Source organism: Sciurus vulgaris, assembly GCF_902686455.1.
Source record: "Sciurus vulgaris genome assembly, chromosome: 10".
In the NCBI taxonomy this organism is placed as follows: domain Eukaryota; kingdom Metazoa; phylum Chordata; class Mammalia; order Rodentia; family Sciuridae; genus Sciurus; species Sciurus vulgaris.
In genome coordinates, this window is record NC_136470.1 from 74,539,787 (window position 1) to 74,563,076 (window position 23,290).

At 44.5% G+C, this 23,290-nt stretch overlaps 2 protein-coding genes across 26 annotated transcripts in view; one reads left to right on the forward strand and one right to left on the reverse strand.

The window, feature by feature from the left end:
• KALRN (kalirin RhoGEF kinase) overlaps positions 1-23,290 on the forward strand; it is a 647,130-nt gene that overhangs the window by 562,400 nt on the left and 61,440 nt on the right. For 12 of the 25 annotated variants that reach the window (XM_079156104.1, XM_079156098.1, XM_079156082.1 and 9 more), the window contains 7 exons: positions 3,001-3,284; positions 4,242-4,346; positions 7,603-7,698; positions 15,890-16,020; positions 19,853-19,919; positions 22,897-23,000; positions 23,186-23,255. In XM_079156104.1, the coding sequence (XP_079012230.1) occupies positions 3,001-3,284; positions 4,242-4,346; positions 7,603-7,698; positions 15,890-16,020; positions 19,853-19,919; positions 22,897-23,000; positions 23,186-23,255 (857 nt within the window). The remainder of the gene's footprint in view (positions 1-3,000; positions 3,285-4,241; positions 4,347-7,602; positions 7,699-15,889; positions 16,021-19,852; positions 19,920-22,896; positions 23,001-23,185; positions 23,256-23,290) is intronic. The other 13 variants (XM_079156093.1, XM_079156099.1, XM_079156110.1 and 10 more) reach the window with 3 other exon arrangements.
• LOC306671059 (replication factor C subunit 3-like) lies at positions 20,353-21,591 on the reverse strand. Its single transcript, XM_079156268.1, has one exon. It carries the CDS (start codon positions 21,514-21,516, stop codon positions 20,446-20,448), a length of 1,071 nt encoding a protein of 356 aa, XP_079012394.1. The 5' UTR covers positions 21,517-21,591; the 3' UTR covers positions 20,353-20,445.

Consider the following 23,290-nt stretch of genomic DNA (forward strand, 5'->3'; position numbering starts at 1 on the left):
GCACCCATGGGGTGAGGTAGATAGAGCTTGTCAGGCATTGTCCTGAGACCAGGCTCTGGACAGGTTCTCTGGAGTCTACATTGGTGATGACAAGAGAAGCCCACATAGGGGCAAATCACCTTTAATTTGTCATCCTAACATTATGGAAACCATTTGCTTGGACATGTCCCACGTTCATTCCTTTGTATTCCATGTGCTCAGTCCTCATGTGACCTTCTGGATTCTAATCCTTCTGGGGCTGTGTTTTATATATGTAGTGTTCAGATTCATTTAAAAAACTAAAAACCACCTTTTGATCATGCTGTCTCAGTAGAGTCTCACAATAGTCAGACTCCTCCAGTTTATTATTGAGTCCTCACATATCTGGCCATCAAGATTCTTCTCCATTCATTTTTTAAAATTTCATCCATTAAATTTTATTTTATCTATCATAGGCTGGTTAACTTGCTTTCCAGTTTTCCTGCCTTATGCTTTTGTTTTGGCTGCCCCCATGAAGGGCCCCCCACCCCCACTATTCACCTTCTGTGCAGCTGCAGCTCTTCCATGAAACCTTTTCAGACCAGTCCTACCCATGCTGACCTGACCCACCTCTGAACTCTGCTTACTTACCAACTAGAGACCCTCAGCAATTAATCACATACAGCCTTGTGAATTTATTTTGCCATCTCTGTCTTCTTCTTTCGTTCTTTTTCCTCCCTCCCTCTGCCTCTACTATTGTGTATGGTGTGTGGATAAATGTGTGAGGCTAGGTAGGAGGTCTCTGAAAATAAAATCTATGTCACATATTTTTTAGAACACACAACCTGAACACAGTGCTCTGTAACATTGTTATTGGTTAGTAATCCTTGCTTAGCATCTGGATTTGCAAACTGATGCTCTCGTGCTGCTGTGTAACTTCTAGACGCCTTGCAACCCCAGTTTTCTCACACTAATAGAACCAAGAATTGCATCAGGAACATGAGCAACAGGATGACATCAAAAGTGGGCTTAAAGAGCTTCCTTTTGAATAAAACTCAAAGCTATTCTATAAGCCAAGATAGGCAGAATCTAATGCTTATCTCCTCAGGGTTTCATGGGTTTTTAGATGTCAAGGACTGGGGGGGAGTTAAATGAGGTTTGCCTGATGTGCTCTTCCTCTGTGCTCACATCTGCCCAGTGTCTTTTCTAACCCCTCTGCCCCACCACAACAGTGTGGCCTCTCTTGGACCTGCTCTTCCTCCAGCCTTGTCCTGTGGGGAAAGCTGGAGAACTGGGTGCGGCACCGGCTGTAAGGGCCCAGGAGGCACTTGAGTCTGACCGACAGGCATTCACAGCTCTCCCTGGCCCTCCAGGCTAAATGTTCCTAGGCAGATTGACTGGTTTCTCCCAGTCTGAAGTTTCCTCTTCTGTAAAATGAGGATAACAGGACTTCCTCGTAGAATTGTCCTGAGAGGGAAATCAGATAGCCCATGTAAAATGCTTAAACCATCTCAAGTACATTATCACACCAAAAATAGCAAATGGTGTAACAGCTTATAAACAATATGCTGATTTCTCCCATTTTAAAAAGACAAAACAAAACAAAGTCTCTTCATCTCCAATCACTATCCCTTTAAAACAAAACAAGAGCTCTCCACTCTGACTCCTTCCTCTCCCATTCTCTGGCACTCTCTCTAATCAGGCTTGGCCCTTCACTCCATTACAGCTGCTTTTTTGCAAACTCACCAATGACTTCCATGTTGCTAAGTTGAAGACTTAATGCTTAGGTCAATGCTCTTGACCTGGCAAGTAGCATTTGACATAGCAGATTTCTCCCTTCTCCACATAACACTAGGTATGGTCTCCAGGACACCCACTCTTCTGCTATGACTGCTTCCTTGTCCTTTCATCTCCCTGCTTCTGGCCTGGTCTTCTGGCTTCTTTTTTATCTGTATGGATGGCCCTTAATGATGTCACCCAGCCTCATGGCTCCCAAGTCATTTTTACACCAGCATCCAGCTCGCCAGCACTTTCTTCCCTGAGCTCCAGACTTGTTCAGCTTCTCCACTCAGATCTGGGATGGGCTTTCAAAACACTGAAACTGAACTCCTATCTATCTTCCCTCCCCCAAAACCTGTTCCTTCCACAGTCTTCCCCATTTCAGGAACCTATCCTAATTGTTTTCAGGGCAAAACCCCAAGTTATCCTGACTCCTCGCTTTTCATCTATCATGCAGTTCATCAGAAAACTCTCTTGCGCCTGTCAAAATATGTTCAGAATCTGATCCCTTCTAATTACCACTTGTTCAGCCCTCCTGCCAGCCACCAACATCCCCCAAATGGAATACTTTGGCAGACTCAGCCTGTCTTCCTGTTTCCACTACCCTCAATAGAGACACTAGACTGATCTTTTAAAATGTAAGGCAGACCACATCGCTCTGGCTAACATTCTGATGGTTTCTCTCCAGGTAAAAGCCAAGGCATAATGCTGGCCAGCCAGCCCCTTTGGCTCAGTAACTGCTGCTTCTCTTATGTCCTCTTTTACTGCTATTCCCCTTACTCACCCCGCTGAAGTCACCCCCAGCACACCCCAGGTCCTGCCTTGGAGCCTCTGTACTGGCTCTTCTGCCTGCCTCTCTGGAAAGCCCTCTGCCAGTTGACCACATGTTCACCCTTACTACCCTCAGGTCTGCCGTCCAAGGTCAAATCCCAAGACTTTCCCTGACCAACTGTTTTGTTTTTCAACATAGATCTTCTAATGCTTTACATTTTACTTATTTTATTGTCTTCCTGGTCCACTATTTCCCACCATAATATAAACTCCATGGAGGCAGGAGTTTTTACCTCCACAACATCTGGAATGGTGGTTTACATGTTAAAAATCAAATGTCAGCTATTATTGCTGGTCCTCGTCTGAAGTCCACAGCTGGCCTTGACCTTCTGTCTTCTGTCCTTCCTGAGGATGGAGCTACCTTACTCCCAGATCAGCATCCTGCCTTAGCTGCCTCTGATGTGGCTGTGTCTGTCTGTTCTTCCTCCTCAGATGCATACTCTCATTCCTCCAGTGAAAACGGAGGCAAATCTGAGTCCGTGGCCAACTTGCAGGCTCAGCCTTCCCTGAACTCCATCCACAGTTCCCCAGGTCCCAAGCGCTCCACCAACACCCTGAAGAAGTGGCTTACCAGTCCCGTGCGTCGGCTCAACAGTGGGAAAGCAGATGGAAACATCAAAAAACAAAAGAAAGTACGCGATGGCCGGAAAAGCTTCGACCTGGGCTCTCCCAAGCCTGGGGATGAGACCACCCCTCAAGGAGACAGCGCCGATGAGGTACTTCTGGGCCCTGGTACCCTCTGTTTGGAAAGGCACCACTGACATGCCTCCTGCACAGTTCTGTAATCTAGCCAGTCTCCAAGAGCTTGTCATCTTGAGCGCTCAGGGACAAGTTTTTCTTATTCTTGATACTTGGCCAGTTCAATCTGTGACCTCTTCAGAGAATGACCAGTATCAGGAATATCCAGCAGTCAGAAACCATTTGGCCATATTTAGAGTTAGGAACTAGACCTGAGGGTGGCACTTGGTCACCTGCCTCTACTGAGGATACACCAAAACTGGCCAGACCTGTTCAGACTAACAAGGAAAGAATGGAGACCATTTCACTATGAAAATAGTGCTGTATCCAAGAGTCTTGAGCAGTGCCACGCATAAAAGGGAGTAAACAATTCCAGGTCACTGCAGCAGGGAGTGCTGGGATAGATGGAGGTGCAGCCGCCAGGTCACGTTCGGCCAGTAGCTCTGATGGGGGCACCCAGTGATGGTGGATGAGTATCAGCTCTCATCACTGACAAGGCTGAGAAGATCCTCCCGATGTGTAATCAGACTTCTTATAATTTTATGCTCTCTACCATTTCTCCCTCTGGAAGTGACATAGGGCCTGGTGACCTTTAGATTCTGGTTTACTAGCCCTCCATATATTTTTAAAAAGTGAAACTCTCCTTGGCCATTCTTGTAGCTTTCTCTTTTTCTGACTAATCAGTAAGATAGATAGTGAATAGTGAAGGGTTTTGATTTTTTGGGGGGCGGAACAGGGGAGGTGTATTTACCCCTATTCGGTCCTCACTGTCCTTTGAGATAAGGAGTATCCATATTACAGAGGAGAAAACTGCTGAAAAGAAAGGCGTGTATGCAGAGGAACCTTCCTCCTGTCTTCTATTTTTGTATGTCAAGTCTGAACCATTGGTATCTTAGCTCTGTGAAACAATAGCTAATGCTGCTCTTTTGTTCTAGAAGAGCAAGAAAGGTTGGGGTGAAGATGAGCCAGATGAAGAGTCACACACACCCCTCCCTCCACCCATGAAGATCTTTGACAACGACCCCACACAGGACGAGATGGTAGGACCTCTGCTTTCTCCCCTGAGAGACTAATACTTTATGCACTGGACTTCATTCCACATGTGTGTGATGGGAGAATGATGTTCTCACTCCCATGTTATCTCTTACTTCACACGAATCCATGGTGATAGCGATTCTAGGTGTCCTCTCCCCAAATCCTGGAGGTCTGGCTTCATTCTGGGCAGAGTAGGAGTATGTATAGAGTTCTTAAAGTGGGAATCTACCTGTAATCTCATTCTGTTGAAATAAGTTAACAGCTCTGTCTTTGGAGATAGCAGATCTTAAAAGGAACTATTTGTCCCAAAATGGAATCTGTGGTGGTTCCAAGTGGCAATCACGTTGTTATGCCTAACTACACAATCTGTTTTAGTTGTCTTCCCTATACCCAACTCTAAAATAAAATCATGGTGACTTCCCATCAAGCCCTGTGCAGTTAACATTCTGCAGTCATAGCAGACAGGTGGATATTCTGCTGAGGGGGGTGTAAAAGTAGGCAGGCCTAATGTGCTAAGTTGCCCAAGTTCTTTGTTTTGCAAAATTCTGCAGCCTACTGGTTGAAATGCCATGTCCACTGTGCCTCTAACCCTCCTGGGGGTTACTCCAATTGTTCTGGAGCAGAGACTCAGGTTGGATGGATGGTATTGACCCCATCGTACTGACCCAGGGTGTCCGGATGCTTTCATTGTGCTGTCTGTCCCTCTCTTTCTTACAGCCATGCCCTCACTCCATGGGGTTTTCCTTGCCTTCTCTTGGTATCATTGGTACCTTGGACTCTGGACATTGAAGTGGTTTTGTGTTTGGTTGTACTTTCCATTTGCTTTGGAAGTGTCATTTGGTGGTAGTGGTTACTTGCCTTGCTGTCCCTCAGGCTCTCTCTGTACCTTCTAGTTCTCTGTGGAACAGCCTCCTCCAAGGAGGAGGGCCCACCATGTGCATGCAGGAAACAAGCCTTTATAATCCCACCTAGGATGCGATTCAAAGGAGGTCTGCAGAGGCTTCAGCTCTTACATTGATTCTGTCTGCTCTGCATTTAATTGTTAATTCACAGCCGTTATTTCAGGTCTTCCTCTCTGCTTGGCTAGAAGGACAGTCCAGGAATAGGACAAGAACTAAGATGTGGTAACTGCCCCCCTGGGACTTGCACATGAGAAGCACACACAGTTATGGCCTCTCCTGAGCTGATGTTGGTAGCTGTGGTCTCTGACTCTGGACTGTTGGGAAGAAAAGTAGTAGGAAGCATGGCATTCTGCCCATCCTGGATCCCCAGAGGCAGAGATGCCTGCACTTCACCTTGAGTTGGGAATGAGGACCAGCCTGCTGGTGTTCCCAGAGCTCTGCCCTTGTAAAATGTTCTGTAAACAGTGACATGTCTATGGGGGCAGGGCTCTCATGTCCCAGTATCTGCCATCCCACACAGCCCTCCACTCAGAGGAGCCAGCTTGCATAAGATAAGGAGAGGTCACGCACCCTCACCCTCAGATTCCCTCCAACGTAACTTGTTTGGGGAAAATGGATGTTGTGTTGTTTCTGGATAATTTTTAACTGAGAGTGCAGATGTACCCCAGATATTTGGGTGGCCTTTTCTTAACCAGATATAGGACCAATGACAATGGTCCCTTTCATGTACAATAAGTCTCCTCAGATCTGCTTGTTTGACTTCTGTACATAATATTTGGAATTGGGATGAGGGTCAGAACTTCTAGCAAATAGAGTTAGATTTATTAAAAACAATTTTTGCAGCAGTGTAAAAGGAACTTTTTAAAGTTCATCCATTGCACTGTTACGCAATCATCCTCCCTGTTTTCCTCTAACCTTTGTTCACACACATGTATGTTTTACGATTACAATGTGCGTATGATGTGCTCTTTGCTTTATCTGCTGCCATTTCCTAGAATTGTATTAATTTTACCTTTATGACTTTAATACCTGGAGAATGTTTTACTTCTTTGATATTCCATAATTTGCTGGACCAGCCCCTTTGCAGTACATCCTAACAGGGTATTTCCAGTCTGCTTCTTGGAATAATACCTCTGCAGATCGTGGTGTACATATAGCATTTGTTCTTTTAATTTAGTCCTCAGACTAAATTCCCAGGAGTAGGATTCCTAGATCAAAAATGATAACTTGATTTTCCAAACCATGAACTTTTTCCTGCATCCCCAAGAGAGGAAAAAGAGATTGTTGTATCTTTCTTAATTGCACTTATTTGATTCTCCCACATCTCAGAAGCAAAGACTGAAAAGGAACTGATACATTAGAAAGGGAGCTTTCTCATTTGAAATTCTTCCCCTAACCTAAGTGAGAAACAGGGTTGGCCATTTCTCCCCCAGCTTCTCCTGGGGTAGAAGGAGAAAAGGAAAACCAAGCAAGCAAGCAAGCAAAAGCCATCCTCCATTGAGGAGGGAATCCCCATCCCACTGAGCAAACAGCCACACCAGCAAGTCCTTACCACTGGCACAGGAGGAAGAGGACCCCACAGAGGCCCTTGGCAGTAGCAGGAGTCCATACCTGCCCAATGTGTGACATACAGCTCCTGCTCAAGCCTTTATTGCTTCCTGGTGTTCTGGTTTGGGGGCCTTACCAGAACCAGCTGAGCTTTGTGGAGGGGCAGGAGTGGAGTGTGTGTGCTTGAGACAGAGAAAGAGAGAAAGATTGTGTTCTAAATGAGAGAGAAAGGGAGGGAGAAAATGTGGGGAGGGGGTGTCTTGCTTCCAGGTCTATAAAGTGCCCCGCCCCTAGCATTTTCCTAGGCACAGTGAGGAAGTAATAAAACGAGGACAGTTTTATTGCTTTGGACACAGTTGAGACTGGGTTGGTGGATTCCTTGCAGATCCTGAAAAGCAGTGGGCAGCTTTATCTGCTGCCATTCCCTAGAGTCGTAGGAAATGCTCCAGAGGCTTAAGTCCTGTTTGCCCTTGGAGCATTTGTCTCTGCCCCCTGCCATTAGTAGGTGCAGCCCTTGCCCATCGGCCCCCCAGGAACTCAGTGACCCTTCCTCTCTGCTCCTTTGGAGGCCTGCCTAAGGAGAGCCTGTCCCATCCACGCTTTGCTGCTGACCAGACTTCCTGACCAGGGTTGGGCAGGCCTGCCTCCACCCTACTACTCCTAACCCTATTTCCCTCTGTCACCTCTTCCCTCTAAACAGAGCTTTCCTTCCCTTGCCTGCCTTGAGCTTTGAACTTTCTGTTTTGCTTCCTAATTGCTGTTCCTCATTCCTTGCTAATCTGCTTTTCCTTTGCTGCCCAATGTCTTGCAGTCCTCCTCTTTGCTAGCAGCCCGGCAGGCTTCCACAGAAGTACCCACTGCTGCAGACCTTGTCAGTGCAATAGAAAAGTTGGTCAAAAGCAAGCTGGTAAGTGGGGGTCGTGGAGGCAGTTCTGTGTGTGTGTCACCTCCATGCGGCTCCCAGGGCTTGGCATTGATCCCATGTTCTCATTTACACTTATCCTCATCTCTCCTATAGAATCAAGTCCAGTGATGATGGTTTTTGAAAACCTGTGCCCCAGAGTCCTTTTTGACTTTGTTTTGGAATGGGAATGGACAATTAATAGACCCTTTTGGGTTTGTGATGTTGACAGAAGGCATTAAGTATCCCAGACAAACTAGCCTTACTGTAAGCCTGATCACTGGCCCCCAGGCAAGTGGCCTTCGGTCAATAACTGACATGTGTCTGGTTGCTGTGAAGCTAGTGCACAGGGCTGTGAGACAGGTGGGTTTTTGAAAACACCAAGTAATTTTATTTAGGGAATGCACAGTCTTGCAAAATAAAGACCGCTGGTTTTGAAGGGGAATGGGCAAAAGTGTGTACATATCTCACCAAAAAAAATCAAGGGACCCAGTGCCTCTCTCCATCATGGGAGGAAAAACTGAGTATGAGCACTGAAAGCTGGTCTAGCCTGTGACCATCATACCGCCTGAAGGCAGGGGAGTCAATCTGAGCTGGCTCAGGACTTTGGCACAGTGCTGGTGAAAGTTCATTTCTGGATAGTTCATTAGGACAGAGCTGCCTTCCACTCCCAGGCTCTGATATCTAAGTGTCACTACAAGATGACGGTGAAGCATTTTCCTTTCTTTCTCATCTGTGCCACCCATTTGGCTTTTCCTGCAGTCTCATTAAGATAAATGCCTGTCCTTTCACCAGGCTTCTGCTGGGAAGTCTTGTTAATCACCGCCATTTAGACCCTTCTCCACCAGGCCCAGGAATTAGAGGAAGATGGTGAGTCCTTTCTAGAGCAGGCTGTTGATAATTTTGATTCCAGTTACTTCCTTTTCAGATATGCCAGCTTATAGTGAAATGAGGTTTAACACATATGATCCTGTTCTTTTCTTTCTAAATTTCCCTTTCAAATTAGGGAAAAAAAAAAAAAATGGCTGGGTGGTTTGAGTAACGAGTGTCATTTTCTTTGGGTCTGTCCATTTTTCTGCTGTCTCTCCTTGTCCTCCCAGTGGGAGTCAAGGGCTCTCATGGGCACTACATTGACTTTTCAAAAATCACACATTTGGTTTTGCTCCCTTTGCATTTTTGTTCTCCCTCTTATTTTTGATTTTCTAGTGCATATTGGTCCTTCAAAGTCCCACTCAAATCTCGTCTCTCCACAAGGGTTTCCCTGACCAGCCCAGGCCAAATGTCCTCTGAAATCCAACTGCAGTTTCTAATGGCGGACGCTGCCTGGGACAGCTCTTAGATGGCCCTGTTGTGCCGTTTGTTATAATACCATGTTTTCATTTGCAGTTTACCTCCCCAGCTAGATGATAAGTCATTTAGGACATTAATATTTTTTCCTCCAGTGGTATACAGGAGTCTTTTACACATAATGGATTCTTCATGAATACTTGTTTCAAAAAAATCCAGATTCGTTTATATTTGGGGGTACCTTTCCCTTGCTACTGCTGACCTTTGTACTATAGAGTCTCCTTAGTCCTCTAGTTTGTGTGATCAGTGAATCTGGTGTTATGCATCTGAGCAAAGTTGTTGAAAGAAGTTCCATAAGAACAAATTTCACAAAAAGAAGGGGAGAAGTGGGATGACATTGGAGTTGATTAATCCTGTATCCAGCTGTCAATCAATGTCTACTGAATGAATATCGTTTCTGTGATGAGTTTACCATAACAAAGGCTTAAACTTCCACCACTAACTGCTTCTTAAGCCCAGAATTAGATTTTTTTGGCTTAACATAAAACCAAGCCCATCTTAAGAAAGGAGTAAGGGAGCAGTGGTTTTGTTTCTTAGAATCATCTCACCAAAATTTGATTCCTTTTTCTTCCCTCCACTTTCTCTTTCTTCCCATCCCACTGTGGAACAGCAGTGGAACAATAGAAAATTGAGACTATTTCAGCCATGTTTGAGAACACTAAGTTGCATCTTTACCTCTAAGACTCCTTCCTATTCCTGTTCCTCATCAGTTGTTTAACTTGAAAGAAAAGAAAAATAGTAGAGCCCATAAAAGTTTTGGAATATTTATTTGACCAAATAAAACAGTGTGAAAGCTGTCAAAATATCCAATGTTATCATAGACTTGGTTTAATGAAGGTACAATGAATAGGTCAAGAGAAGTAATAGTTCCATTGTGTTCAAATTCAAACCACACCTGTTATGAGTTGTGTGTGATACATTGTATTCTAAATGCAGCATTCTAGAATGATCTTGAAGAAAGTGGAAGAGTCCAAGAGTAGGTCAACAGTACCATGTTGTCCACATCAGGTTAAAGAAACAGAGATTCAGTTTGGGGAGAAGTTAGGAGAAGCATGGCAGAGCCATCTTTCAATTATTGAAACACTGCAGTGGGAATGAAGGGTTGGTCTGCCTTTGCTGCTCCAGGGGGCAGAACCTAGATCTGTGGGTGGGAGTATAAAGTGTAGTATAGTGTAGTATAAAGAAGAGCTAACAAATCCTTCCCAATGTAGAGTCTGAGTCCATTTTACAGGAGACTGTTATGCTTAAACCTTTGTCCATAGTTTTTTTGATTTCTCAAAAATCAATATTGATTGCTCAAGCAGTGGTCCCAAGTTCTGCACTTAGAATTTGGCTGCCATGTAGCTTCACCTGAGGACCAAGAGAACACCCATGTACCCATGTCCCAAAGTTGTTCCTGGTGTCTTATAGCCATGTGGTCATTGTCACACAGAGGCTTCTGTCTCAGTGTGAGCAGTGATCTTCCCTGTCCAAGAGCCACCAATAAAGCTAACATACTTTCTGGTTTATGTATCAAGGTATTGTCTTTGGCTTTGAGCCTGGTGTAAGGTCTCCCTCTGCTTATCCCATGTGATTTTTTGCAGGGGTCAGGGTACTTGAACCCCTAGGTGCTTAACCCCTGAGCCACATCCCTGGCCTTTCTTAAAATTTTTAAATTTTGAGACAGGGTCTCACTGAGTTGCTTAGGAACTTGCTAAGTTGCTGAGGCTGGCTTTGAACTTCACCATCCTCCTGCCTCGGTCTCTCAACTGGGATTACAGGCATGCACCATCATGCCCAGCACCCCATGTGATTTTCAGTAAAGTTTTTTTCTAGTCCTGTGGACAGCTGCCATGTAAGGAACCAGAAGACCCAGGTTTCTGTTCTACCTCTGCTACCAATAATATAGCCCTGGGAAAGTGAATTGGTTTACTTGGGCTCTCCTTTATCTCACTTATCTGTGACGAATCTGTTCACCTGAATCTAATCTCAAGACAGTAATGCTGATGGTTTAGTAGGCAGGAACGTGCTTTGTAATCTGATAAGCAAATGTTAGCTCTTGGTCACTTCAGCAGCCTTGTGAAGGGCAAAGGGAACTGCATTATCTTCATCTCCCAAAACCCAGTATGGTGCTGGGCACGTGGAAACTTACATGGCAGCTAATAGATTGGTGATTGGGTGGATGTTGCAGGGTAATTGCTTAGCAGTCTATAGGACTTGGTTTTATTCCTCGAGTTTAAGGAATGAGACCTTCCTACCCATATGAGAATCTAGTGTCTCTAAACTGTGGTCCTGAAGCTCCAGGATTCTCCCCGCCTCGCACAGAAGATCACACCTCTAGAAAGGAAACCCCTCTCGGAGCTCTAATGATAAGGTGGCAAACCAAAACAAGTCGCTGGGCTCAGGTTGACACCACTGGATGCTCACTAAGAGTCCTTTGCCTCTAGGCAGCACTGAGCCAGCCCTGAGCTGTTCTTGAGTCCCCCTGGTGGTCTGGAATCCTGACAGTGTACCCTATGCATGTCAGCAAGACTTGCCACCCTCTGGTTCTCTTGCTTTGCTAGCTTTCACTTCCCTGGCCAGCCTTGTGGGCCACAGAAGAACAAAGCAAGGACCAGGCTGTACTTGTGTGAGTGCTTTGCTGTCCTTTACATGAATTGGCTTATTTTGTAAGTAGCCTTGGGAAAGTGAATTAGTCTACTTGGACTCTCCTTTATCTCACTTATCAGTGATGATTCTGTCCACCTGAACCTAATCTCAAGCAAGTAATGGTGACTGAGTAGGCAGGAACATGCTTTGTAAACTGATAAGCAGGCCCCTGTAAATGGGGTGGAGTTAGCAGAACTTCCAGTCTAGACGGAAAAAAATAATGGCCCCATCATATCCACAGTGGAGGTATGTGTTTTCAGGAACTGGATTCATTTGAAATTCCTCTGTGGAAGAAATTCTGAGATGCTATTTTTCTAAGAATAGAGGAATTTAGACTTCCATCAAAAAAAAAAATTTTTTTAACCCCCAAATCACAAACCTAAAATGTTGCTCGCCTGTAAAATCCACACCTCAGTTTTTCCACTATGAGTTGTGCCTACACCCACCCCAAGTTTGCCTAGGAATGACTTAAATCAAATATTTACTGGCCAGAGAATAGTACACATATTCTAAAGAATATATTTTGTGTGCACATTTGAGGTTACAATGTGATATTATCAGGTACACATAAATAATAAAAAGGTTACTATAGAAAACAAATTCATGCAACCATTATTCCACATAGTTATTTTTCTGTGTATGTAGAGCAGCTGAAATCTACTTATTTGACAAAAACCCTTAATATAATACAACTTTACTAACAGTGTTCTTAGGTAGTGCATTAGATCTCCAGATCTTGTTCATCTTACATATCTTCTACTTTGTGTCCTTTGACCTATATATTTTCCTTTTTTTCATTTGATCTCTCCTCCCACCCCAAGTAACCACTATATTATTCCTTTTTTTTCTTTTGTATCAGGGATGGAACCCAGGGGCACTTAATCACTGAACCACTCCCCAGCTTTTTTTATATTTTGAGACAGGGTCTCACTGGTTGCTTAGGGCTTTGCTAAATTGCTGAGGCTGCCTTTGAACTCTCAGTCCTCCTGTCTCAGCCTCCCGAGTGGCTAGGATTATAGTCCTGTGCCACCACACCCAGCTCACTATTTTATTCTTCATCCCCATATATTTGACATTTATTTAAAAATAAAAAGATTCCACATATAAATGAGATCATGCAATATTTCTCTTCCTTTACGTATTTATTTCACTTAGTATGATCTTCTCCGGATTCACCCATGTTGTGACAAATGGAAGGATTTCCTTTTTTAAGGCTAAAAAATAACAGCCTGATAGCATTTGCTATCTCTTTTTGCATTCCTCACTCTTCCTTCTCTAGCACCTCCTCACCCCAGCACCCACAACACAGTGACTTGCTGATCCCTCTCCTCACACCCTCAGTTCTACCTGCACGGGGCTTGCAGCTTCCTGGGCTCCCCCACATGGTTCGCCCCATGACCTTTACTCTCTGTGCTGCTGCTACCTAGAATGTCCTCCCATTTCATTTCTCAATGACTAGCCCTTGGTATCCACAGGTTCCACATCTGTGGATTCAACCAACTACAGAATCAAAGTATTTAAGAAAAATTTGTGTCTGTACTGAACATGTCATTTTCTTGTCATTATTCTCTAAACAAAACAGTATAGCAACTATATACTTAGCACTCACATTGTATTAAATATTATAAGTAATCCCGAGATGATTTAAAGTATACAAAAAGAAGTGCATAGGTTATATGCAAATATTACACCATTTTATATAAGGGACCTAAGCATACATAAGTGGGACAGAAGTTCTCACTGTGGCAGAAACTGATCTGTTCCCTCCAAGAGAAGCACTAATTGCAGGCCACCTTTCCTTACCCTAGATTGGAGCCTGCTGTCCAACTGTAGCACAGGCAGCTAGGTCTTCAAGAGGGAATCACACTTGATTACTGCCAGCATTAGAGCTAACTCCATCAAGGCAAATTACCCAGCATACAGCTTAGCCAAGCCCCTTATTTCCCTTTTCCTCCTCTCACTGAACCTATCCTTTTAACTCTGTGCCTGAGAGTCCTGCCCCAGAGAAAGCTTGGGCTTCTTTGCTCAGTCAGGAGGACATGGAATGAATTCTCTGTGTGACACTCTGGACTCCTTAGACATCCTTCGTTCTCTAGATGGGTTGAGAGTGGATCATAAGCTGCATATGTCGTGGGAGCACCCTGTAAGCAGAGATCTAGGCCTGCTTCCTGGGCTGGCAGTCAGCTCCCCACCATTCAGCAGGTTGAAGAACCAAGACATCAAAAAGACAACGGGGAAGGGGAGGAGAAGTAAGAGGCACTAATTGGATCCGTCACCAGCTGGGTCCATCTGCCTGGAAGCCTGTCTCTAGTGATGACACCAGGGGACATGTCACTGGAAAGCCTGCCTGTCACTGGCTTGCCTCGGCACCAGACACTCTAATTTCCTTAATAACAGGTTACAGACTCTGTATCTATAAATGTAGCTCAACCCTTCTCGACCTTTCTTTATTTTTAGCCGATACTGCTGCTCTGGATGTAAGAGCTTCCGTAGTTGATTACTTGTTCTGTAAATACCTTTATGTCAAATGGAAAGAAGTTCTCACTGTCAGGCTGGAAGACCCTGTGCTCTTAATTCCAATTTCTAGCCTTGGTAACAAATTCATGTTTAGTCCTTGGCATATTGTATCTATTTGGGAGGCCAGGGAGAGGTGGATATGTTTCAGTTTTGAGAGTTTCAGATTCGAGTTTCTATCCTTTGTCACATAATGTCTCATCAGGATCCTCATTCCCTTTATGTTTCTTTTCCCTGGACTTTCCTGCCTCTGTCGGGTCTGTTGAAATACAGCAGCTAAACTGGCATGGTGGCATACATCTGTAATCACAGCTATATGGGAGGCTGAGGCAGGAGGATAACAAGTTCAAGGACAGCCTGGGCAACTTAGTGAGACCCTTTCTCAAAATTTTTAGAAGTGAGGGTGGTGTGCTGAGGATATGGCTTGGTGGTAGAGTGCCCCTGGATTCAATGCCTAGTGTCACACACACACACACACATGAAACAGAAAAACAAACAAAACCCAGCAACAGAGAGTGACTGACAAGATGATGCCAAGTGCAGATCATGTAAGACCAGGCTGAACCTGTTGTTCCTACTACCTTTTTGCATGGCACTTTTTTGATCTTTGTGACTTTAACTGTAGGGCCAATGTTTTGAGAGACTACTAGATGACTAAGTGAAACCTCTCCATTTAGCCCCTGTGGCTGGGGTAGGCAGGTTTGGATTTGTCTCCCATGCTTGTTTTACAGTTGCCCACCTTGACCTTGATCTCCCATCTTACCATTTATCCACGTGGCTTCTGTCAGTTCACATAATCAATTGTTAGGTGTCATTTTAGTCCTCCCGGGGCACTTGTGAAAATGTTAGCTTGACTTCTCTTTGAGTGTTCATGCTGTTTTTAATGCCATTCAGGGGAAAAGCAGCTCACCACAGCAGAGCATTTTTACTTTTCAGAGAGGTTATACAACTCTGGTCTCTGTGTATTCCTTAGAAATCTGTATAGAAAGGTTTGATTTGAAAATCGAGAAAAACTGAAGCATGGGACCATTTCAGCTGTCCCATGTAAAACTCTGGAATTAGAATTTAGGTTCCTTTACCCTGGATTCCTTCTAAAGTACTATATTGAGTCATTTAACTTTTTTTTTTTTTAATTCTGTAGCACCTTATTTAAAAGAAATGAGAAGAATTAATAAATGGAAGAAAGCCTTTGATAAATAACCTTAGCAGAGATGTTTTTTGAAAAGGCTAGATCTACAGACTCTTTCTTGTCCACGTCTCATTGTCCTCTTCAAAAGACTAATTTAACAAAATATGATTCTTTGTTTTGAGGTCTATCTTCCCACTCCCTTATCAATTTGCTTTTGATTGTCTTACAACAGATTTTCTTTTCTAACTCCTTATTTGGCACAGAACTGCAATGATTATCTTTCCCTCTGGAGCCCTTACCCAGAGATAAGTTGCTTTGACAATGGACAATTTCATTATGCTTGGCAAGTTGGCAGCACACGGAGGCCAAGGACATCCTGATTGCCTAAGAAGGCGACACTCCGAGCTCCCTGCTGCAGGAGGGTGAAAGTCTCTAGTCTCCTACTGCTTCACTGTGGTCAGTGAGAACAGCCTTGGCTGCTACTTCTCAAGCTGGCCATGGGCAGACTCAGGGACACGGGGCTTCCAAATGACTTCCCAGTGTACACTTCTCTGAAGCTGTTTGTTCTTCTCTTTTTAGACTCTCGAAGGAGGTACCTACCGGGGGAGCTTAAAAGACCCTACAGGCTGCCTGAATGAGGGGATGACCCCACCTACTCCTCCTAGAAACTTGGAAGAAGAACAGAAGGCCAAGGCCTTGAGAGGCAGGATGTAAGTGGCTCCCCCAGCTCCCACCCTGGGGCACGCGTGGATGCGGTGGGCCATGGGCAAAGGCCAGGGGACATTGAGACAGTTTCCTCTCTGATCTCATCCTTTCTAAGTGAAGGTGACCTAGATCTCTAGGGCATAACAGTAATAAAGAGCAAGCTACTTTGGCACTGACTTGATGAAGTTTAGGCTGGAGTGTCTCCTGTTAGGTATTAGCTATTAATAGCAAAGTGTGGTTATAATCAAGATCTGCTAGAACTCTTACACATGCTGATAAAAGGGAAACAGCAGATTTTAGGGAACTGTGGAACCATTGAAATGGGTCTGTAGTACCAAAGAATCCCTGATCATGGCAGAAAGCCTGATGGAGGTCACCAGAGGGATTGCAGGAGGGAGTTGTGGTACTGCCAGGCAGGGCCCATCTCCACCCCTCCACAAGGGCTTTAATTCTGCATCCATTTGGTTCCACAAGAACTACTTTTCCATTTTGAATGGCTAGTGGTAAAATGCAGCAATTCAAATTGCAGACTGTTTCACAAAGATCCACATCCAGGTTCTATGCCTCCTCTTATTTGAGATGATGAGAAAGATACTAGATGTCAGTAATGCAGAACCATAACTCCTCCATAACTTTAATTTTCTTGTTCAGGGTTTGACTGTGCTGACAGTGAGTTTGAACATGGCTCAGCACGTGAGATTGTGAGCAGCAGGGAGAGTGGGGTAGGCAGATATGCAGGGTCCCTCTCTGTTGTTTGCCCTTCTCCCTCAAATTCCTCACTCCTTTAGCCAGGTCATAGACATCAAAATTAGCCAAAACTAAATGAGGCCAAATCCTTCTGTTACTGGGAAGTGTGCAGAGTGAACATTTAGGATTTTAAGTAGAAACATCATAGCTGGAGCCTGGTGTCAGAGCAGAGCTGCCACCTCACAGTGGGGAAGAGCTCGAGGCACACAAACTCCGTCATTCCGTGCTTACTCCTGCAGCTTTATGAGTGCTCAGGGGGAACTCCAAGAAGTTGGTACATGGAATCGAGATTGAGAAATGCCATTCCCAAAGGGAAATTTCCTAGGACTTGTGAAAAACTGCTTCTCCTTAGCATCTCTCAGCCAGGCCAAAGCAAGGCTTACATCCAGGAGGCAGGAGTTTTCATCAGGGAAGCGACCTGTGACGTGGCCAGCAGTCCTTGGCAAAGACAATGGCTCGTCTCAGTCAGGTTGACTGGGCCCATGAGAATTATAGAAGCCATTGTCCAAATATGGTATTGTCCTATTTTACTACCATGGATCACAAAAGTGTGTTGCCCTTTTACCCATGGGATCCATTGCTCCTCCCTCATCCCATTCTCACCAAAACCCCTCTTTCTTCACATCCTGAGCTATCCTGAAAATCTAGCTGTATAATGTCTTACCCCTTTTACTGTATATCATCCTTATTCTGCTGTATTTTGTAGCCATGATGAAAGAGAGGATGTACAGATGTTTAGTTGTAAGTCTTATGTGAGACCAGGGGCTGGGGGTTGTAGAGAACCAAGACTCAATCCAGAAAATGACAGTAAGACATCAAAGAGCCTCATGGGAAAAAGAGGAGTAGCTGAGAACGGATTTACTTGTCTTGACGTTATAGTCCCTCATTCACTCAATGAGTATTTGTTGACTGCCTCTTTGTTCCCATCAGTGGGATCCGTCAGTGAAAAAGACAAACAGTAACAACAGAAGAAAGTCTTCACTCTCCTGGCAGGTTTACATCTCAATGGGAGAAATCAGACCAACAAAATTAATTAAGCAGTATGTTGGAAGCTGGAAAAAGAAAAGAGAGCAGTGTAAGGGAGATCGGGAGTGTGGATGAGGCTGGGCTGCAGTTTGAAGTGGTTCTGCCATTTGCATAAAGACCAGAAGCAGGTAAAGAGTTAGCCATGAGGAAGAGTGTTCTGGGCAGAGGGAACATCCAGTGCCAAGGATCTACCGGATTTCCTGGGGGAGACCAGCCCTTCCCTACCTAGGGAGAGGTTAGAAGTGGGCCCAACCTATAGCTGGAAGAATTTCACTTGGACCAAAGAACAACATTTATTTGTAGCTTTTACTGATAAGAATTGAACTTGGAGAGTAAACTATTATCCATTCATTTGGCAATTAATCCTGCACTCCCTTAAGGTGAATATAAGTTAAATCTTTGAGGTAACTTTTCAGAATGTCTTTTAATGTGTCCTGATTTCCCCAGATACTTCTCCAGCCCCTCCAGGGAAAAGAGTCGAAGTCCCCGCAGCAGACCTGGTATAGTCTCCTTCCCTAGAGGCTGACAAGCCTCGCCAGCACCCATCTGTCAGCAAATAGCTGAGGATAAAAATATCACCTGGAGACAGAGCAGTGGGCCTCATCTCCAGAGGGCCCTCCCAGCCCCAAATTTCCACTTTCATTTTCCTGTGGGTTTTCTTTAACCACTGTCTTCCAAGCAATACTTGGGTCATGCTAAAGATATATTTGAATGCTTCTATTTGGACTTGCCAGTTCCTTCCTGTGGCCTGAAACACTCGCTGGTCTGTGCTGGAGGGAGCTGGTTGGAAGTGCTGGGCAGGCTGATAAAGAAGCATGTGTTCCTTTGCTTCCTCCCCTGGCCCCAAGGCCCCTAGACCCCCAGGGATTTGATGGCTCCTCAGCGTCATAGAGAACAAGAATTTTAGCCGAATTGCTTCCTGGGTTCAAAACGGTTACAACCCCTGCACTGGGGCCCCTCTTTGACATCTCAGAACTTTATCCCTTTTTGCCACTTGGGCCAAAAATGTACTTCTGTGGCTTCAAGCAAAACTCTTTCAAATCAGATAGTAAGAGTCAGACTTCAGTAGGCTCAGAGCAGCCCTGCCCTGTGCACAGCCACAGCATTTTATGGAGAGGTCTTCATTGTCAGACAGAAGAAGAGGAGTGTTTGAGACTTAGGCTTCTGGGACTCCAGAGAGCCAGTTCAAGCCATTTACCAGGCAGTGAGCTACATGAAAGAACTCCGTCTTTGGACTCTTGAACAACTGGGTTCAAATCCCGTCTCTGTCCCTCGCTTTATAATCTTGGGCAATCTTTCCATCTGACTATTTTCATTCAGATAAAGTAGGCCTTTACAATACCTACCTTGTTATAAGCATGGGAAAACCCAGATGAACTTCATCTGGGTTTTCCCATGCTTATAACAACTGGCCTATATTTAATGCTCTAAGAGGTAGAAATAACTAAGAAAGAAGCCAAGAAAGCAAGTGTCCTTGTCATTGTTCAATCCTGCATTCTGGGGCTGAGTGCTGCCTTCAAAGTTGTGAGTGAGGAATGTCTGCAGTCAGCCTTTCTGGCCTTGACTGGGGATTTTCTAGGCCAGTTACCATGGATACCCATCTGAATAACTGTAGCTTCTAGATTGTAGAGTAAGTTTCTCTCCATATGGGCAGTTCTGGGGCCTTAACATCTCATTATCAAACACGTCTCACTCCTCTCCTCAGGAAGAGTGGAACTAAAGTGAAGGAATGAAAGTCTCCTATTTGTCCCTTGGCTACAAAGCTTCTATAACTCAGTTTTGCCAAAGCAGTTGTCATTCTTCCTGTCCTGTGTCTCTGCAGTCATTCAGGGAGAAAGAGGCATAAAAAGTAGAAAGAGGTTTTGAGGCAGTGAGCATCATCCTTGTCTGACTTGAGTGCTTGCTGGCCTTGTGCCCTCAGAGAGCAGCAGTGAGCAACTTTCTGGGGTGCTTTTCGGTGGTCTTGTCATAAGGTGCTTAAGTAACTTTACTGTGACCTTAACTGTGAAGATTTCTTGCTTAACAATAAAGAGAAATGCTCATTGTTCTTCATCTCCTGCTCAGGTTTGTCCTGAATGAGCTGGTACAGACAGAGAAAGACTATGTCAAGGACCTGGGGATTGTGGTGGAGGTGAGTAGCCGGTGCAGCGTGGGTCTGTACTCATGCAACCAGGAGCAGGTTGACCCTACTCCTGGCCTACGTGGGCTGGGGTTTTTTAGCTTGATGGCTGCATGAATTTTATTCTGTCTGGGTGTTTGCAGAAATGAATTAAAATGGTAGCCAGGCGTGGTAGCCCCGGCCTATAATCCTAGAGACTGGAGAGGCTGAGGCAGGAGGATCACAAGTTCAAGGCCAGCAGTGGCAATTTAGGAGCACTATCTCAAAATAAAGAATAGCTCAATGGTAAAACACCTCTGGGTAATTTCACAATAAGAAAAAAAGAAAGAGAGAGAGAGAGAGAGAGAGGGAGGGAAATAAAGAAAAAGAAAAAGAGAAAAAGATAATTTAAATGGTATAATTCAAATGTCATATGTAGGCACTTTTTTCTTTTTTTTTTTTTTTAAGTAAAATCAGTTTATTCTACACAAAGCTCTTCTAATATAAATTATGAATAAAAGCAGATACTAAGAAATATTTGGAGAATTACTAACTGAAATCAGAACATCATGCCTTCCAATCCATCCTCCATGAACTTCTTATAAAGTGCCATAAATTTGGCCACAAATGCTTCCAAGTGATAAATGGCTTTGCTACCCAGTTGTAGACGATGTTCATAATAAGCTGCCATCTGGGCCACTTCCCCTTTCAGTTGTCCATCACAATTATGCAAAAGTTCTGAGAGAAGGCCCTTCATTATTATCTCAGGAGGAATACAATGAGTTAAAAGTTCGTAAAGCCTTCCACGAACTTCAAGGAGCCTTTGAGGCGTCTGCTGACTGACAATAGCATTTGCCGTCTCCCTCAGATACACCTCCCAATCTGTCTCAGGAATTTCTTGATCTGCAGTAAAAGGATATTGTTGTACTCGGCAGGCTTCACACATAAGTAGGGCTTTTCTGAGATTTCTACGGGACTTCTCTGCAAGTCTGTGAGCCAGTTGTGAAGGAAGATTCAGACCTTCCTTCTTGCACACAGTAGATAACACATGACAAATATCTTCAATGCTGGGAGCAGGCACTCGAACTGCCAAGCATCTACTGCGAATAGGTGGTATCACTTTGGATGTAGAATTGCAGCACAAGATCAGTCTGCAGGTGGACATATATTTTTCCATGGTTCTTCGCAAAGCATGTTGAGCATCTCTGGTGAGTTTATCAACTTCTGTCAGTAACACCACTTTAAAATCTCTTTGAGAGTTTGTTTCAAGTTGCTGTGACTGTGCCACTGTTTTCAACATCTCCTGAATTGCCACCCGGTCACTATTTCCAGCATCACTGGGATTAACTTCAAGGTGGTAATTACTTGCAATGGTGCTGATTTCAATTTTCTTTTTAGATGGAGTTGTGATGGTTTGATGTTCAATTCTCAACTTTTCCACTCCAACACCATAAAGTTCACGTAGAATACACATAATTCTTGTCTTTTTTCCAGCACCTGATGGTCCATATACTAACAGGTGAGGAAAGTCACCACACTGAACCAGGTTGCGCAGCTGGGCCGCCTGCTCCTTGTGATAGTCCAGTCGCCCCAAGGAGCACGGCCGGTATTTGTCCACCGAGAGACTCATGTCAACCAGTTTCCCCGGGTCCAAGCTTAAAAGTCCCGCGCGCGTGCGCGCGCCCTCCTTCCTCCCGGACGCCTAGACAAGTTTTTGTAGGCACTTTTTTCTTGTCTCCTTAAAACGCTTATAATATTTAGAGGGAGGTAACAGCCCAAATATTGTAGCATTTGGGGAGCCTCTTGGTTAGAGCTGCATCCATTTCACCTCCTTTGGGGTGACCAAGTTATGGTCTTAAGAGGCTGTTGGATGTTTCCTTATGTGAACATATATTCTTCAGAGTTTTGACCATCCTGGAATCGGGTCACTTTGAGTGGACTCTTGCAGCTTACACATTTCCTTAGAGTTTAAGGAGGAATAGCTACCAAGGAGACAGACAAAGAAAAAGCCGCCCATAAGCAAGCATAAGCAAGAGTGACAGGTCAACAGTTAGGAATCAAATTGGTAATAAATACAACAGCTCCAGCTCCATGGGGATTAACTTTGAGGACTCAGACACTTGGAAGACAAAGCCTAAAAGAAGTAAACGGATAATTTAGAGCCCGGTTGTTTATCATCTTAAGAGAAAGAATAGGAAGTCTAAAAATTGAATTCTTAATATCTGAATTGCCTGCTGGCTCCTAACAGTTGCCCTGTAAGTCTTCATCCTATGAACTGTGCTGACAGAGGGCTCTATATTTGCCAATCCTGAGCCTTGGATAAAGAGACTAACCTGGCATAGAGAACACCTGAATTCTAATTTATGGAAAAGTCATTCTCCCCCTTGGGAATCTGGAGACTGAGAGACTGAAATCCAGGCAAGTCAGACATCAGTGGTACAATTAAAAGTCATGTAACATGGGTGCCTTGGGTTTTGTTTTTTTGGTTTTGTTTTTGTTTTTCAGTCTGTCCAAGGGGGCAACATGCTGCCTGTACAACCTCACAACCTGATTTTACAGCTGAAATGAGATGACATATGAATGCATTCTACAGAGCCTAAAGTTTTAACGTGTATGACTTACTTATAGGCCATATGTGTCTAGTTCTGAGTCTAAAAAAATATAATTAACTTGAGTTAAGGAGGTAGGAAAGGGAAAGAGGATTGTTTTCTTCTTTGTTCAGCTTTCTTTTCTTTCTTTTTTTATTTTTTTTGGCAGAGCTGAGGAGGCAACCCAGGGCCTGGTGCATGCTAGGCATGTGCTATACCACTGAGACAAAGAAAGGCACCCAGAAACTTCCTACGGTTTTGACTCTCATTTTGCAGGCAGAGTCCTGGCTGAATAGGAGAAGCTGCAGCAGCCTCGCCCTCAGACTCACACAAAGCGCGGACTTGACTGGATGCTGCAGGTGGCCTTGGCCCAGGCACTTTTTCAGGAGCATCCTCTTGTAACTCCTGCCTCTCCCCTGCAGGGCTTCATGAAGAGGATAGAAGAGAAGGGCGTCCCTGAGGATATGCGAGGGAAGGATAAAATCGTGTTTGGGAACATTCACCAGATTTATGACTGGCATAAGGAGTAAGTGTCCTTGATGCCCTGAGGGTCAGGGTGTCCTGGGAAATCCTGGAGTCTAGAGTCCTCTTCTTGCATCTGATATAAGGGGCAGGGTTTGAGGGGACTCTCCTGTCATTTTTCTCCTCATTGAGAGATAAAAACCTTCTGAGTAGTGTGGCCTCTTCCTCTTATGCCCTTTCTCCTTTTAGTTTTTTTCTGGCTGAACTGGAAAAATGTATCCAAGAGCAAGACAGACTGGCCCAGCTCTTTATTAAACATGTGAGTGACACACTGGTCTCCTCCCCATTCATTTT